A 19,089-nucleotide genomic window follows, 5' to 3' on the forward strand; every position below is an offset into this window, starting at 1 on the left:
TCTATTGTTAGAATCCCTTAAGTTTAAAATTGAAATATACACAGCATGTTTCTGCTGTCTAGATACACAGCTCTGTCTCTCCTTTCCTATTCAGGGTTGATTCCACAGGTGAAACTCTAGCCCCCTTTGATGTCAATGGCAGAACTCTCATTGACCTCAATGGGGCCAAGATTTCACAGTGAATTTATTACAGAAGTTTAACATTTAAAAAAAAAATCACAACCTATTCACTTAGCTGAGCTGCCAATTCAGTAGGTTTTAAAGTCATGTTGAATTGCTATTTCCTAGTCTGCAGGTTCTTCCCCGTCCCCAGGGCCGCCCAGAGGGGGGGGCAAGTGGGGCAATTTGCCCCAGGCCCCTGGCCCTGGAGGGGCCCCCACGGGAATATAGTATTCTATAATATTGCAACTTTTTTTTATGGAAGGGGCCCCCGAAATTGCTTTGCCCCCAGGCCTCCTGAATCGTCCGGGCAGCCCTGCCCATCCCCCCTTCACTTTCCTCATAATTATTGTCTCACAGCTAGAATACTTGTTGTGTTTTTCCCACTGTTTTACATACTCTATTTCCTTCCTCCACCCATATTTTACTAGTGCATTTTCTATTATGGAAATCTATGGTCTGTAAGTTTATCAGCTTTTTGGATTTCATCCTCTTTTGCATATGTTCTTTAAATAGCAAACATTCTGGAACATGCTTTATTCAATGAAAATAATTAGCCAATTAAGTCAGAAAAAGTCCCATAAACAAATGAGGAGTAGTTGATGGAAACAGTCAAGTGAACAATGCAGCTCTGTACTTGGAATTTATTAAAATCAACAAGACTCAGTGAAAGAGCCATTAGGAGAGTCACTGTTTTGTTCAGGTTGGCCTATTTTTCAAGAAGCGACTCAAAGCTCCTCTCCTCACCTTAGTTATGTATACATTCTAGGAACACTTCAGTCTGGCATTTTCAGGAGACTGGTCTGTTTATTACAAATCTGTGGTCATAGTCATCAGTTTAACTATATACGTGTGGCATCGGAAACAAGAATCCAGGAACTCTGGCTTCAAAAACAAATGTTTCTCTCATTTTGAGCTCAAGTAAATACCCTTCAACTAGCAGAAATAGGTTTGGCCTTTTCTCATTCTGGAGGTCAGCTACCACAAAGGAGTAGAATGCACGCACACTAGCCACCACATATCCCACCCAATATAGGATTATTTTGTTCATAACTGTGTCATCTCAAACAATAAATCCAGACTTGTTCCTGGTTAACCACGCACAAAGGTAGTCACAGAGGCAACTCAGTTTCAGCAGCAAACGCTTGGTCCCCCTTCATAATGCAGAAAGCTGTGTATAATGGCAACACTATAATTTTCCAACCACATACAAGCCTTACACTTCCTAACTTCATCAGTAATCCCCAAAGGCCCAGTCTACATGGGCAAAAATTTGTGTTTTTCAATTGAGTTATATTCATTCAGCTGAACCCCATCTCCTCTTAACACCCATGTAGGCATAGTTTAATGCCGTTAAAATCATGTGAGCTGGTGCTATGGTAGCCACTCAAATGATTTAGAAGTTTAAAATTCTGTTAACATGGACATTAAGAGGTGGGGGGTGGAATAAAGTTAAGCTAACTGGAGTGAGCTAACTGATCTGATAAACACAGCTACCATGTGGACAGACCCAAAAGCGAGGAGTTTTCTGGACTTGCAGATTCTCTACTACAAGAAGAGAGACATACAGGTTGAGATAATTTTATTCTTCTTTAATGCATTTCCTGTGTACAAGTCAGGAGACAAACTAGTGGAAACTAGCAAGCAGCCTAGGAACCAGGGAAGGAGAGTGAGAAAGGAAAATGTTAAGAAAAGAGAAGTCAAGGAAGGAAGAAAGCCTGTGGCCCTGACATTTTTGCCACATTCCTGTTATCCCAGGTCTCAGTCCACAAGCCAGATTGGAGTGAGGGGGAACAAAAAGATTCCCTACTGCTGGCCAAGCCCAGAAGTCCCAGCCTTAAAGAGGCAGAGTGCCATAGTGAGCTGCTTCTGAGTTGTGGCATAGCTCTCAAAAGCAACAAAAAAGTATCCAGCTCAGTTTCCTCTATAAGTGCAAGTAAACATTGTCACCCTGCAGTCTGTATTTGAACTAATGTGAGCCTTACACATGAGAACCATCTGCTGCAGATATTAGACCACAACCCATGCTATTCTTATCTTGAAGAGATGAGCTATTGTAACATCAAAGGCATATGGCGTAAACATTTTCAAAAGCACGCAAGTCATTTTGGGTATGTCTACACAAACCGCAGCAGTGAGCCTCCAAGCTCAGGTCAACAGACTCAGGCTCACACTGCTGTGCTAAAAATAGTTGTGCAGCTTGCTAAAAATAGCAAGTTCCAGCTCAGATCCTGAAGCCCACCACCTTCCCTTGACTTCAGACCCCAAGTTCTAGCCTGAGCCATGTCTACTCAACTATTTTTGGTGCACTAGCATGAGCCTCGCAAGACTGAGTCTTGTGAACCCGAGCTCACAGGCTCACTGTGAGACATACCCTTAGGAGTCTAAGTCCCATTGGAACTTTGGAGCCTATGTTCCCATAAAACTTAGACTCTTAAGTGACTTAGATGCTTTTGAAAATTTGGACCATGGTACAATCTTACTGCTCCCAGATGATTCTGGGTCCTATTGTCCTCAATCACAGAGTTTGGTGCGAAAAAGAATTTTGATCTGTTCACTTATCTTTTTAGTCACAGTATTTGTACAGCACAAAAAGTTGTCCCAGTGCTGTTATGCATTGAAGGTGGTGACTCTGTATTTGTGAAACCCACCCCAGAATGATTATATTTAGCCCATGCACATAGTTACTGTTACAACTTCCATAACATAGTGAACATTTTTACTTCTGAAACAGAGGCTTTGGAAAATATAAAGCTCCAAAGCCTAGTAAAGCCAATAAAATACTTACATGTGCACTCTGGTCTTAGATAAGTGACTTGGTAAAAGTAGTATCGGGGGTTACACATTTATTCTCTCTCAAATGATGCCACATGAGATTTGCTCAATTTACAAGTCAAAAGATGACTCATTCTAACTTCCAGCACTACAGACTCAGCCAAAAAACTGAAAACTGAGCTGTGTTTTTATGGCCTCCTAAAGGATCTCGAAAGTTTCTGTTATTAGCATTTAGCTGACAATTTTATTGGCGATTCAGGAGACACAACATAATCAAATAACACTCCTGTGGCAGCTACAGCAATTGCTCACATGGAAGACTAATACTAGCAAAGGATTTATACATTCTTAGCTTCATCCAGTTACCAACAGGAATTAGAACAGTATGACCTGACAGCTCTCCAAGAACCATCAGAACACAGTTTGGGAACTTCTATTTGTTAGTGCTAAACAAGCAAGCCTGAGCCACAAATCACCTCCAATCTGTTGCCCGAACACTTTGCTAGATGGTGCAGTGCCAATTATAGAGCTGTCTTTTGGGTGAGATACAAGACCAAGTTCTGGATCCGTTGGGTATCTAACAGTTCCATGCAACTTTTTGCAATAGTTGGGGGTGTTTGATCTGGTATCTTGGCTAACCTCCAAGCAGGTCAACTTGCATACCTACACTAACTCCATAGTATCAATAGAACAAGCTGTTCTTTACCCCCATTCTTAAACTGTTATGCATCATGGCCAGGATTAGAACTTGGGGTTCCCTGATTTCCATTTCTGTGCTTAAAATCATACCCTTCATAAGGAGCCACAGAAGCAGAGTTGCCTATGAAACTAGGGAGAAAACCCAGCCTGAAACCTCAGCCCTGCACCCTCTGTTGCATTGGTGTGGGAAGTGAAGGAAAAAACCATAGGGAGCTCCCTAAATCTTCCTTCCTTCCTTCCCCACCCCCACAAACAGCAGGGCAGGATCCATCCCCAGGGTCTGACTGAACTCCCATTGACTTCAGTGAAATCTGGAGCAGGCCCTCAACATATAGGAGTACATCCTGCTGCAGATCTACTGGTTCCACAATGCTAAGTGAGGGTGCAGGAACTTCATGAAGGACAGTGTTTGGGTTCTACTGGGATAAACATCTAGGACAACAAAATATATGGGGCAGAACTATGATCAGTAATTGGGTTACTTATCCATCTAGCTCCAAAAAGTTCCGGAAGTAAGTACTTGCTCCTCTTACCTTGTAAATGATATTACGCAAGTTCAAGTTCTGGGTAATCTGTACAATCACGGTATACAAGTCCAGCGCTGGGAGAGAACAAAGTTCCTTCACTGCCAGAGAAGTTTTGCCATTTTCAGGAAGTGTCAGCAAGAGACTAAGCACTTCCTTGTCACATCTTCCAGCTAAAGCTACTGCAAGGGCACTGTAGAGAAACTGTTGTAAAGTACATGGATTAAAATTTATCCTGCCTGAAATGTATCAAATTTTTTTTATAAGAACACACTGTAAATATGTGTCTCATAACACAAATAACTGTACTTATAATAGCTACCAATAGAACTGGAAGACAGAGTTACTTATTTGTTAAGATGACATGCTTGCACTTTATACTATATGGGCATTTAAATAGATAAAATACATTTCTCAATACTATTTATTTTCATTTATAAAGATGTACATCATTCAGTTAATAGGCACCATTCCTTGATCTGGCAGGCGCACTTACAACACTGAAAATTCATAGAAAAAATTTCAGAAATATATACTTTTTTTGTGGAAGCACCTTAAAACCACAACAGGAATTGACGTATCAACACAAAATTACTCAGGATCGTTAAGTCCAAAGCTGACTATGAAGAGTTACAAAGGGATCTTACTAACCTGGGTGACTGGGAGACAAAAATGGTAGATAAAATTCAATGTTGATAAGTGCAAAATAATTCACATTTGAAAAAATAATCCCAACTCTACATGCAAAATGATGGGGTCTAAATTAGCTGGTACCACACATGAAAGATCTTGGAGTTATTTTGGTGAGTTCTCTGAAAACATCCACTCAATGTGCCCTGGCCATCAAGAAAGTTAACAGAATCTTAGGAATCATTAGGAAAGGGATAGATAAAACAGAAAATACCAAACTGCTACTATATAAATCCATGGTTCGCCCACACCTCGAATACTGCATACAGTTCTAGTTGACCCATTGCAAAAAAAAAAGATATATTAGAATTCAAAAAGGTGTGGAGAAAGACAATGAAAATAGTGAGGGGTATGGAACGGCTTCCATATGAAGAAAGATTAGGACTGTTCAACTTAAAAAAGAGATGACTAAGGGGGGAAATGATAGAGCTCTATAAAATCATGAATGGTATTGAGAAAGTGAATAGGGAAGTGTTATTTACCCCTTCAGATAATCCAAGAACCAGGGGTCACCTGATGAAATTAATAGGCAGCAAGTTTAAAACAAAGATAAGGAAGTGCTTCTTCACTAAGGGCACAGTCAACTTGTGGAACTTGTTGCAATGGGATGTTGTGAAGGCTGGATTCAAAAGAGAATTGAATAAGTTCATGATTGGTCCATCAATGGCTATTAGCCAAGATGGTCAGGGACACAACCCCATACTCCGCACATCCCAAACCCTCCGACTGCCAAAAGCTGGAACTGGACCACTCCATAATTGCTCTGTTCTGTTCACTCTCTCTGAAGCATATGGCACTGGCCACTGTTGGAAGACAGGATACTGGACTAGATGGGCCATTGGTCTGACCCAGTCTGATCATTATGTTAATGTAATGCATGTCTACACAGCACACTAAGCCTGGGCTTTGACTCAGCCTTGAGCCCAAGTCCCCCTTCCACTCACACACAAATCTGTCCAACTCAGGTCAGCAAGCACTTAGGACTCAGGTCCTAGGATCCTGTTTTGGACAGGGGATTCAGAATCCAAATGCCTCTGCGACGTGGGTCCAACCCCTGTCATTTTGCAGCAGGGCCGCCCAGAGGGGGGGGGCAAGTGGGGCAATTTGCCCCGGGCCCCACAGGGGCCCCCATGAGAGTTTTTCGGGGCCCCTGGAGCGGGGTCCTTCACTCGCTCTGGGGGCCTCGGAAAACTCTCGTGGGGCCTGGGCCCCCGGAGCTTCTTCCGCTCCAGGCCTTCAGTGGCAATTCTTCGGCGGGGGGTCCTTCCGCTCCGGGACCCGCCACCGAAGTGCCCTGAAGACCCGCGGCGGGGGGTCCTTCTGCCCCGGGACCTGCCGCCGAAGTGCCCTGAATACCCGCGGTGGGGGGTACTTCCGCCCTGGGACCCATCGCCGAAGACCCCAGGTCCCCTGAATCCTCTGGGCGGCCCTGTTTTGCAGTGCAGCTGCAGCTCAAGCAGCAGACCTGAGTCATACGGTCTGCATAGTGCAGTAAGGATGCGTTAGGATGGCTGAGACCAAGATCCAGCAACTGTAAACCCAGGTTTACAATGCAGTGTGGACACTCAAGCTTGGGCTTCGAAACAACAAGTGCACAAGCCCAGGACCCACAGACCCGGGTTTACGATGCAGTGTAGGTACACCTAAAGACCGAGAGAGCTTACACAAATATTTAGAAAATACACATCATATGAAAAGACAAATACAGCAACATGAGGATAGGACAAGAAAACAATAAAAACAAATGTATTTCTTTAATTTAGTAGTGAATAGTACCATCCAGTAGTACAGAAGACGACTCATCCCTCCACAAATATAAAAGATCAACGACAAATCCTGCCAGCCCAGATACATCTCCAAACCTCTCAGACACCCACCTCCTCTACTGCAAAGGAGAAAAGATACTCTGAACTTGCTACAAGACCTAACAACAAATCCAGGGATGTGAGAGACCGAGAAGGACCAGGAGTTCCAGGGTCAAGAGGCCTTTGTGGAACACAGAGCTTGAAACTCCTTGTTCACGAGGAGGGAATTGTCCCTCGATCATCTCTGTTGATTGTATCAATGGTAGTGTCATAGAGGGACACTTGGAGGTCCCTCAATATTCAGATCCCAAAGTATAGCTGGTTGAAAAATCATTGATGAAAAATGCTGTTTCGTTGGAATTATAATATATTGTGGGAAATGTGTCATTTCAACAAAAGTTTCAACAGGAAAAAGTCAAAATGGTTCATTCTGACTATTCGTTTCAATTTAGTTTATATTATATTAAAATGTTACTGTTAAAGATATTTTACTATTGAATATATATCTATAATTATTATATATACTATTTTAATGTACTATATATGTAAAATAAATGTTTCTACACTATTAAAACAAACCAATTTAATTGTTCCAAATCCAACTTCTTAGGAATTTTTGTTTCACAGGATTTTTTTCCCCCTAAATTTTCCATGGAACAGAAATTCTGGTTCCTAACCAGCTCTATCTCAAGCCACTGAGGGCTTATCCAACAGGTTAAAACCTACCCTTTGAACTCTTTCTGGAAATTCAAAAGTAGTGCAGTTTTCTGGGCAATAGTTTTATGCACTGTTCACATAATAGGCCACTCATTAAGTGAGCAGTCAGTCTAGGTTAGGTTCAGTTTCTGAATGGCCTTTTAAAATAAAGTACCACAAAGCACATCACTGTAGTCTAGTCTTGAGGTGACACAAAGGCATGGATAAGTGTAGCACGGTCAGCATTCATAAAACTTGGTCAAACTCCTCCCCCAACTTCAAAGGGGAAAAAAAATGTTTTCATAGCTTTGTCCACAACATATCATTTACATAATAGGAGATGCATACATTGCATCTGAAATATATATTTGCATCCTGTGCAAAAGTAAAAATGTATTATGTCCCATATGGATTGGGTATTTTTTTTAAAAAACAAGCAAATGTTTGTATGAACATGCAAATGTGGCATTTGCTTGCATATCAGGGTGTGCCCACAATTTTTGTAGATATAAGACACCACGTTTGAAAATTCAGCTCCATAGCATTATTATTTCAAGAGAATAGGGATATAAAACTTTACTGTCAAATTCCTCTTTTACTTACTCACTTCCAGGTATCTTGTCTACATTTACTGCTAACAAAGTAATGAAATAGCAATAATGGCAATTATTAACATTGACAAAGAAACAGAAGAATAGAAGCCACCTATAATTGAAGTTAAGCTTGTTGTGTGAAAGAATTCAAACTGAGAACTGCCATTCTAGTAGTCAAGCTTTCTATGGACAAAACCTGCAGCTTCCTCTGATTGTGGAGCATCAGTGACATCCAGTGGCTGTTTGATTGATCTGATCAGTTTCAGTCAAGTATCAAAATACCAATTTATTTCCAACACACTCACTCAAACACACACACACACACACACACACACACACACACACACACACACACACACACACACACACACACACACCACACACACACAGAGGAAATAACACCTCTAGTTAGCTTTATGATTCATACTGGACAAAGGAGAGTTAATGCTACTCCAAGCTTCAGAGAGGGAGTCGGTCACAGTCATGGGAAACAGAGACAATGACATCAAGGTTCTTGGGGGAATAACACATCAAGGGAGCACTTGGGGAGAGTAGCACATCCAGGGAGCACAAAAGAGTGATCTACTCTCCTCACTACAAACCTGAGAGCTATGGGGGGTGCAGTACAATTTCCCCATGGAGTTTATGGCTCTCCAGAATTTCCTGGTGGTAAAAGGACAACTTTTTTGTAGATAAAAATGGGTGAAACTCCACTTACCCCAGTGGAGCTGTGCCTATTTACAGAGAATTTGTCCCTGTCCTGCCCCCATCCCACCAACTAAAAGTTGTAACTTTTTGCCCATTATAGGAGAGAATAGGAATTTAACTATCCAAGAAGGTGAAACCTTGAAGTTTCCAGAAGACTTTGCAATGCCTCAGGGGTTTGGCTGCTAGTATCACAGGGTTTTCTCATTAGGCTCTTAATGCTTTATTTTGAATTTCCCAAACAAAAACAATCTTCCATATACAAAAAATGGCAAATGAAAACATAGGAGGCCCACATTCCTAACAAGTCTTGTTCATTTCTACACCAGCTAAGAGAGGCTGGAAAGCATTTTTATAGGTCAACATGTTAATTCAGCATCCCATTTCTCGCCTCATACCTTGGACTCTGAGAAATTGGCTTCCAGGAGTGTGTCGATAGTATCTTCAGAAATGTTGACTAAAGAACGAAGTTCCCGTGCCAGCTCAGGAACATTCTGCATGCAGTCTTTGATTTTCACATCTGCAATGCAGGAAAACATGGATCATCGATTTCCCACCACACTGCTTTAATTAGGGGTCACCAGGCAGCCCTCCATTTCCTCACAGATCTATGCTGAGGGGGCATGAAAGGGCAGAGTGCTGTTTCCAAGGCATGCTATTCTCTTTCCTACCAATCCTAAGGGAGAAAGAGGGCAGGAGGTTTACTCCATTGGAGCATAAGCCATTCCCCAAAACTGGTTTGGGAAGAAGGCACCTTAAATTACCAAAGGCAGTTTTCAATCACTTAATCCGGCTTCTCGCTCTGCAGTTTGGATCTCCCCTTTCCAAGAGCATGTGACTGGGGCAGCCCTTAGCAGCCTACTTTCCATAGAAACTATACTGACCTGGGGCCAGTGGCAACAGGTGGGCCAGGGTGATAATGAGGAAGAACAGACCCCAAATTATTCATAAGACACCAATACAATGTCACCTTGGTACTTTCCCGAAGCAGCATTCTTTTTACTTTGTTATGTTTTCTCTCTTGTCTTGTGAACAAATGTACCACAGTGATCTCCAAAACAGCCCTGTAGTTTATGTTAGCTCCTGTAAAGAAACCATGTACTCACCATTTGGCAGACTGAAGTTACTGACAAAAGCTATCACTAGATTTTCTGACAAAGGTGCCTCTAGGTTTCCAGACATCCTGAAACGACAACACTAGTTTTACAAGCAGCCATTTCCAAGTAGTTTGCTTTACCATATGTTAAGCTTACTAAGTATAGAGCTTATCATGGAATACTGAAGTAACATTAATTAAGCAAAAGGTAAATTCTAAAGGCCAGATTAGTCCTGGTGCTTGTCCATGTGAGCTGTTAGAGATGGAGAGGGGGTCAACGAGCCTTCCTACTATGCACACACACTGCCTGGGCAGCGATAATCACACTCCTTTCCCATAGGTGAGTTCTGAGAGGAAATGATTCATGAGATTCTCCATTATTAAGTTGTCTGAAACTAAATCAGATGAAAAAGCACTGGTCTAGCAGTTTCTCACCTCCATGACTTTCAGTAAATGTACTAAAAAAATAGGCGGCATGAGTCAATGGTCCAGAGGGACAGCAGCTTATGGCCACAGACTCCTCTTAATGGCACTAATGGACTTATGTCTTTCAGGTACATTTTGAAAACGTGGTCTATTGGATGGTAACTGATAGTACAGTAAAGTACATAATAAGTGTTACCCTTCTATAGGCAACTGTTTTAAAGAATCTCCAAGGTTTCCAGTAAAGCTTCATTTACCCTTTAGTTAACAACAGTATTTGCTACTCTCTCAGGTGGCTGCGTAGCAGTACTATATAAGGGACAGAAAAAATCTAAGACGACTTAGTGCTCAATACTGTGAGGTGCCAAGCATGCCTGTCAGTTTTTGTGCACTCTCAACTTGAATTGACCTGAATATTTAGCACATTGCAAAAGATGCTCAGCACATCATACAATCAGGCCTTGGAAAACTGGGGTTAGCGAAGAACCCAAAAATGTGGATGCATATTTGAACTGTCTGGGGTAGAGGTAAAAGAAAAGACAGTTAGGAGTCAAGTCAGTAGCTATTGTTGCAGTTTTGTTGGTACCACTAATGACTACACAATAACTTTTTTTTTTGTTTGAAAACTTCCAGCATGTTTTGATAAACAGGGATATTGATCATCATGGATCAGTGGTACATATTGCTGTTGGGATATCTGACCAATCTCCAATTAACCAGGACCTTAGATTGTTAACCAAACATTAGGTGAGCAGAGGTTATACTGTAATTGTGCAAACTTTTTATGAATATGTATGAAACTATATCATTATGACTAACAAAAATAATGCATAGCAGAACAACATGGCAGTGAAAAGTAAAGGCTTTACATTTGCATGTGTTTCTGGATGTTCTCTAAGGTGATTTGACATTCACAGCTGCTGTAGGTGATATTTTCTAATGCTCTCTGGAAACTCTCCAAGGTACTGGACAGCTTCCTCTTTACATATAAAAGGTTCCCACAGTCCCCTTCATTGGAAGCTGACCACATTGTTTCAATATCCTGCAAAAGATGGCAACTATAGTTAAATTTACATGCTGTGTATTTATTTGCTTGAAAGAACAGGCCTAAACTGCTAAATGTTGTGTAGTTTCTGATTAACTTTGTTTAAAAATAAACACAAATCAAAATGTGGATACATAACAATGATTTATTAAACACCGGCAGACATGTGCCCCCCCCCTTGCATCATGACATTTGTACTGTTCTCTCCATTTATCCTTTTATCTAACTATTCTCTGTCAAGACAGGACATTTCTTTTTGGCCTTTTGTACGTGCGCTTTGTGTTGGTGGGTGCATGGTGTTATAGAGACGGAGAGAGAGAGAAAAGCAAGAGATACATGGTCTCTGAGCAAAATTCTACTCTCAGAGTATGTCTACACCAGTGGTTCTCAAAGCCGGTCCGCCGCTTGTTCAGGGAAAGCCCCTGGCGGGCCAGGCCAGTTTGTTTACCTGTCGCATCCACAGGTTCGGCCGATCGCGGCTCCTACTGCCCGCTGTTCGACGCTCCAGGCCAATGGGGGCTGCAGGAAGGGCGGCCAGCACATTCCTCGGCCCGTGCCGCTTCCCGCAGCCCCCATTGGCCTGGAGAGGCGAACCGTGGCCAGTGGGATCCGCGATCGGCCGAACCTGTGGACGCGGCAGGTAAACAAACTGACCCGGCCCGCCAGGGGCTTTCCCTGAACAAGTGGCAGACTGGCTTTGAGAACCACTGGTATACACTACTCGCCGGATCGGCGGGCAGCGCTCGATCCAGTGGGGGTCGATTTATCGCGTCTAGTCTAGATGTGATAAATTGACCCCCAAGCCCTCTCCCGTCGACTCCTGTACTCCACCGCCGCGAGAGGTGCGGCGGAGTCGACGGGGGAGCGGCAGCAGTCCACTCACCATGGTGAAGACACCACGGTAAGTCGATCTAAGTACGTCGACTTCAGCTACGTTATTCACGTAGCTGAAGTTGCGTAACTTAGATCGATTTCCGCCCCCCCCCCCCCACCGAGTGTAGACCAGGGCTCAGATTTGCTAGATGGCTCCCAATGCTGTCTGCTCTCCTTACTTACTCAGAACTCCCACTTACATCAACAAGAGCTCTGAGTAGACCAAGTGCAAAATATCAGAGCAGAGAGCCAAAAGTGAAGAAAGGAGAACTTTCTAGTAAAAAGGTAAATTTAATATTTTGGTGGTCTCTGATGATTTGGTTCTCCTCTGACTGAAGTCAATGGCAAAACTCTGATTGACTTCAGTGGAGCAAGACTGAACACTGAACGGGGCTCGAAATGCTACATTGTTGGTCTTCTGATTACGACTCTTGCCAAACTTCAGAACTGTTGTAGATACACAGATCAATCCCTCTTGGCAAGTACAGTTAATATGTACTCTGGGTATTATTTTAGCCCAGATGCTTCTGGTTGGGGGATTGATTTGTATTTTGTTTGGATTTTACCCTTGTCCTTGTAAATTTTTAGTGCTGTGAAAGCACCTGCAATACTGGAATATAAAGCAAGAAAAATACCAATTGCTCTTTGGTACCCAATGGCAATCTAGTTATTCTGTTTATGGCTTTCAACACTTGTCAGCATATATTATGTGATTCCCTCTGGGTATCACTATCAAGTGTGGCAGAAAAACATCCCTTAAAAACCCTGATTATACACAAGCATAGTGATTGATTTTTCAGGCAGTAGGAAAAAAAAGAAGGAAAATACTTATGGAGTAATTTTCCAATGTGACATCTAAAGCGTGACAAAAGGATGTTGGCAGGATTAGAAATCCATCAAACCTGATACTGCTCATGAACCAAATTGATTCCTTCAATGGCAGAAAGGAGGAAATGCCTTGTTAGGCCATCCTTACAGCTCGTAAAAGCACAGAGAAGGTTGCTGATGACAGTAGGGTTGTCTGTAAGAGAAAACACACAGGCTGAATCAGTGAAAAATATCACCCTAAACATGATTCCCTATCAGAAATGCCGATGGCATTGAGAAGGGTGAGGAGTGAGGAAAGAAGTTTTAAAAGTAAGGGCAGGAAAATCTTGTGCGGTGCAAACTGCTAAGTATTATTTCTTATTAAAGTCATAGCAAAGGTTACATGGGAGAAAAGGGCATGTTACCCTTACACTGACTGTATCGTGGTCCTAAACCACCCCGAGCAATACCCGAGGATGATCAGGCCTGATGCAGAACCAGAGCAGGAGGACTTAGTGATGGTTTCATGAGAGCAAGACGCAGAGTCTGTCAGGGGTTTTAAGTGGACTTAAGCCCTCCAGTGATTCCTCCATCTCTGTCACATCTAACATAAGATGCTTGTCTTCATTTTCAAGGCCACTCACAGTCAATCCCCACCCTATAGTCTCTATTTTGCCATCAAGCTCTCAACTTTTGCCTCTGATTATGGTCTATTATGCCAACCTCCACTGCCCAGTTATATTATTTTCAAGAAAGAATCTTTGTGCTTCCTCCCATGCTGCCCTCGTGCTTGGGAGAAACGCCCTGTAAATATCTGTGAAGAGCTACCTTATTATCCTCCTTCAAATCCCTCCTCCAAACTCTCCTTTGCTGAGATGCTTACAAAAAAATTGACAAAGGTTAGACGGCTGGTGTGGTGAGACCACTGCCATCATGCTGAACAATACTGTCTCACTGTTTACTTGTACTCCCCCCATCTGTCTGTATCCACCTGGTGTCTCTTATCGCACATTTAGACTATAAGTTCTTTGGTGCAAAGACCATCTTTTTGTTCTCTGTTTGTACAGCACCTAGCACAGTGGGGTCCTGATCCAGGAGTGGGGCTCCTGGATGTTATGATAATACAAATAAGTAATGATATTTTTAATTGAGCAGCTCTCTGGGACCCCCATCACCCTGCTTCCCTATGGTGAGACCTTAAGGATACTGTATCCCCAGGGCAACAGTAACCCCCCCACACACAACACAGTTGCAAGTGGAGAGAAGGGCCAGTATGTTGGATGATTTACAGCAGAGAGATAATCCTAGGGATCAATCATGAAAGAGGTCTCCCATCATTCCCTACCCGATCTCCTGGAGGGGCAATCTTTACGCAAATGGTCAGCCATCATATCCAGAGCAAACAGCTCCATTCCATTGCCTTTGGTAGGTTTGTACATGTGACAGTGAGGAGAGAATTTGGCCCTACAACTGCACTATGGTTAACAGAACAAAATTCAGCTGCCTCAGAGAGCTGGACTGGCCCACCAGTTAACAGGAAAATAGAAAGACTAATAAAAATCCATTCCTGTCATTAAATCAGCAGAGCTTATGCTGAATACACATAGGAGACAAATGGGGGGTCAATTCTATCCAGTCTCTTTTCAGAGCAGTTGTTTTAAATTCAGATTCATTCAAATCCAGCAGGGCAAATTAAGATGACTATTTGAGCTAGGCAACTCTGCAGAAAATGAGCATGTTTGATTACCTTTTGTGTGTCTTACATAGAGTTCTGTGTGGTTTCAGTTGACTCAGAAGACTTAATGTAACCAAATACTACAAAGATCAGGACACACAAACAGGTGTCTAAGGCTAGGTCCACACTACCCGCCTGATTCGGCGGGTAGAGATCGATCTTCTGGGATCGATTTATCGCGTCTCATCTGGATGCGATAAATCGATCCCAGAAGCGCTCCCCCATCGACTGCAGAACTCCTGCTCGCCGAGAGGAGGAAGCGCTGTTGACAGGGGAGCTTGCCTGCGCCGCGTGGACCCGCAGTAAGTAAACTTAGTTCGATCTAGGAAACGTCGACTTCAGCTACGCTATTCTCATAGCTGAAGTTGTGTTTCCTAGATCGATCCCCCGTCCCAGTGTGGACCAAGCCTAAATGTTAGACTCCTAAACCCCCATGTAAGCCCTAAATAAGTGACCTGATTTTCAAAGGTCAGTGGGCTCTTCTGGGTGCTCAGTACATCTGAAAACCAAACTTATTTATGGCTGGAATTTTCAAAACCACTCAATGTTGGCTTAACTCTGATCTCATTGTAATTACTGAGAGTTTTACTCCGTTAGGTGGCTGGAGCAGAGTTAGGCCAACTCTGACCACTTCTGAAAAATCCACCCTCACCCCAATCCAGGGAGCCTAAATATGGATTTAGGAATCTAACTTAAGGCATCCATTTGTGTGGCATTTGGTTATACTAGGCCTTGTGAGTCAAATTGCTTTCAGGTGCCTCTCAACTTCATTCTGATGCTTCAGACCATCCAAGTGAACCTATCGCTATTACACATGAATGCCCTGAGCACAGTCTTAGCAACACAGCAATAACATGAATAATGAACCCATCTTGCTAATAGTTGTTATTATAGCAACCAACCTGAAAGGATTGTAAATACACTCAAAGCCATAATCTGCACCTTCTGTAGCAGTCTGGCATTAGCAGCGCTTAACTGCTTCTGGAAACCCTGGCACATCTCAGAAAATCTAAGGAAAAATAATAGGATACCATCACTTTTAGGATGACAGAATCAGAGAATGGCTTCAATAAGGACTGCACATGCTATTACAAACATCAGCGAGCCTGATTCTCATTGCAGTTACACAACACTAACCAGAATGATTTCAGTGGATTCACTCCTGATTTACAACAAAGTGAACTAGATCAGAATCAGGCCAACGGGTGGTAGCACTCTATCTTCAGATGCTAGTAGGAATGTTAAGTCTTTAAATGCTAACTACTTTTCTTGTGTTTGCTATAGATTGTTTCCCCTCGCCCCCTTTCCTTCTTTTCATTTCTACAACAATTCAATCTCAATATAAATCGGTCTGATTTTCAGAGATGCCGAGCACCTCCCTTTGACTTGACTGCCAGCAGTGTTCAGCACCTCTGAACAAAAATCAGACCTGGACAATGATTTTAAAAATAAGCCACCCTTCCAAATTTACCTTTGTTCTTTTAGTGGGCCTTGTCGCCAATACTCAGCCAAGTTAACCAACTGTCTGGCATACTTTTCATATGACGATAAAGGTTTGAAAATCAAGTCAAAGTCATGCATCATCCGTAGTATGCTGTTTTCCAACTGGGCCATGTCAGCTGTACCAGAAGTTCCATTAGCAAAGAACCCCATAACTGTTTGGAGTAAGTCTCTTGTAGAATTCACTTGCTGATCAGCACTTAAATGCAGCAACTCTATCCAAGGATTAGTTCTATTTAATGAGTCCTCAATAACTGTTTCCCAGATGGACTGTTCCTTCTGCTGGTAGGTTATATTTTGGTTGATAAGGCTGGCAAAAAGTGACCACAGGTTGAAGCTTCCTCCAGAAATATTCTTCATTAACTTGAATGATTCCATAGTGACTTCTAAAACTTTAAGAAAGTCTTCTTGGTTGTCTGCATAAGTCAGCAGCAGATTTAAGTCATTTTCATTTAAGTAATTTTTCCAGAAAGCTCCCAGAAAGAGATCAGCTACAGCTCTGATAGAAGCTTTTATTCCTGTAATGTTTCCTTTGCACAAATAAGTAATCATTTCCTGAATTCCCTCCCATTTTTCTTCATTTATTGGGTCATGAGTAAAATTTAGTCTAGAAGTTAAATGTATTTTGCTAATAATATCATTAATGGGTACAAAAAAATCAAGAAGATCTTCTATTAGACTGGCAGTATCATCAGATGAGTTTATGCTTGCACGGGTAACAATTGCAGTAAGTCTTTCCAATTCTGCAGAATAATTCTGCACATTTGTTAAAAACTTAGCGATTTCACCTGCAATATCATTTAAATCATTGAGTTTGCTCAGATTTGTGAGCAGTCTGGTTGATATGTTTGCAGTTCCAGAGCCACATGATCTGGAAAGCTTATCTCGAATAGACAAGTAGGTCAAATCAAGAAATGCTTTTCCCAAATCTGCCACTTGATGGTGGTTTGAACGCAGAATGTCTGCAGTCTCAGTTTCAGTTAACTCTTCTATTGCATCATGAACAGCTCTTTGGAGGTCTGAATAGACCATCTCAATGTAGTCTAAGTTTTCCGTAGCATTTGAGTTGATAGATGGTTCCAAAATGTTAGCTACCTTTTCTGAAGCTTTCTTGGACAATGTCAAAAACTTAACAATGGCTTCTACTATTTTTGCTAGCTTTACAAATTCATTGCTTTCCCACAACAATGAGCGCAAATCAACAGCAAGCTCTGGAAAGGGGCTGCGAGTATAGTTAGCGCCACTGCTCCACAAGAGGAGATCAAGTAATGTCTCTGTAATTTCTATTATCTGCCTATTTTTCAAAGGAAACACCTTATCCACAGAGGCCAACAGTTCTGTTAAATTAGCAAGTACCATTTCTCGAAAAGTAGGATAGCTAACTAGGAAATCCTTGAAATGATTGTTAAAAAAATTCATGAGGTTTCCCATTTCTGCAGAAGTTTGCCTCATAAATTGAAGAGTTCTAGAAAGATCTCTAATCAGCTGGGCAAGGTCCCCAGAATTACTTGTATTAAATAACACATGATTCACAAAAGTAAACAGTTCATAGTTACTTCTGCTGCCATTTTTTACAGAAAAATCTTTAAACAGGACATTAAACAAATCCCTCATAAACTTCAATCCTTTTGCATTGTCAAAATGAAGTGTCCCATTTTCGGATATGGCTGCATCCTTGATTAAGTCATACATATTTTCTTTCAACCCATCAACTTCTTCCTTTAGATTAACAGACTGATCCAAGTTTAGTAGCGTTCCAATATCATCTTTGGTGAATATTCTGCAATAGAAATATTGTTGATTACGATGATGGAAATTATTGTTACTGTAAGACTATGTTAGGAAAATGTAGCAAAATATGGGGTATTACCACAAAATAGAGAGTTTAATTAATGTCTGGCTGTGGACTTTGGTCATCCAAAGGGACATTCTGGTTAGCCAATCAGGCCTTTTAGATGATGCCATAACAGGCATCTCATCAATGGAAAAACCCTACGCCCAGTATGTAATAAATTAGCATAGGAAATGTAGAGGCTGTTGGGATAATAAGGAGAAGAACATGGAGGCTAGGGGTTGGGGAAAGAAATTGGTGAAGTACTATTAATAAAGTATTACCCAAAATTGTCTAGCCACTTTGTGATATTGATTAAATATTGTAGACCTCATTCATAACTGATTTATTCCAGTTTGACACTAGTGTAACTTCATTTCAGTCAACAGCCAGATTACCCCGACAAACTGAAGTCAACAGAGTTACATCAGCATAAAACTGGAGGAGTTGTTATTTAGGCCATTGTATTTTACTTCTATTATGATGTTAGAGCAGAATCCATTTAACATTCTGTGTTATGCAAGGGGGGGGGGGAGAAGAAACACTTTCCACATTTTCAAATTAAATTTTTAATCACAACTTGAATTATTGATGCCAGAAACTATAAATCTGGATGATTATTCACTGAAGAAAAAAGCAATTCAAACTTGAGGAAAAAGTGGTGCAATAACTTTTTTAAGTGGTGCAACAAACATTTAAAGTTGGAAAAAATCCAAAAGCACGTTGTATTTTTTAGATGTTTGGTTGAGAAATCAAACACAAGAAATTCAAAGTTTAACTTTTCTACATTAATTTGGCTATATTGAACACATGGAATTTTCTGTGCCTTTTTATGTTTTGGTAAATTCATGCTTTACTATATTACTCAGTTTTAGATGTTACAGTGTACATAATGAAATACAGAGGATGTGAAATGGATTTAAGTGTTGCCTCTACTTTTATTACCTGTGTGCTCGATTTTCCAGTTTTAATAGTGCATTGATAGCTGCTTCGGGATTAATTTAATTTGTACAAAAATAATTCCTCAAAACTTCAGTGATTCAATTATTTTGCACAAAATTCCATAAAAGTTCGCAACTCAAGACTCTTGGCATGGGTATAGGAACAGTTAATTTTTTAATGAATTACTTTTA

At 41.5% G+C, this 19,089-nt stretch overlaps 1 protein-coding gene across 1 annotated transcript in view; it reads right to left on the bottom strand.

Annotated features, from left to right (window-relative positions):
* Positions 1–19,089, bottom strand: part of ABCA13 (ATP binding cassette subfamily A member 13) — a 300,907-nt gene that overhangs the window by 200,145 nt on the left and 81,673 nt on the right. Inside the window, exons 19-25 of the mRNA XM_065398392.1 lie at positions 16,097–17,905; positions 15,528–15,634; positions 12,986–13,104; positions 11,035–11,207; positions 9,753–9,829; positions 9,045–9,166; positions 4,167–4,361 (exon numbers count right to left, since the gene is read on the bottom strand). Of these exons, the coding sequence (XP_065254464.1) occupies positions 4,167–4,361; positions 9,045–9,166; positions 9,753–9,829; positions 11,035–11,207; positions 12,986–13,104; positions 15,528–15,634; positions 16,097–17,905 (2,602 nt within the window). The remainder of the gene's footprint in view (positions 1–4,166; positions 4,362–9,044; positions 9,167–9,752; positions 9,830–11,034; positions 11,208–12,985; positions 13,105–15,527; positions 15,635–16,096; positions 17,906–19,089) is intronic.

This window comes from Emys orbicularis, chromosome 2, assembly GCF_028017835.1.
Source record: "Emys orbicularis isolate rEmyOrb1 chromosome 2, rEmyOrb1.hap1, whole genome shotgun sequence".
Classification (NCBI taxonomy): domain Eukaryota; kingdom Metazoa; phylum Chordata; order Testudines; family Emydidae; genus Emys; species Emys orbicularis.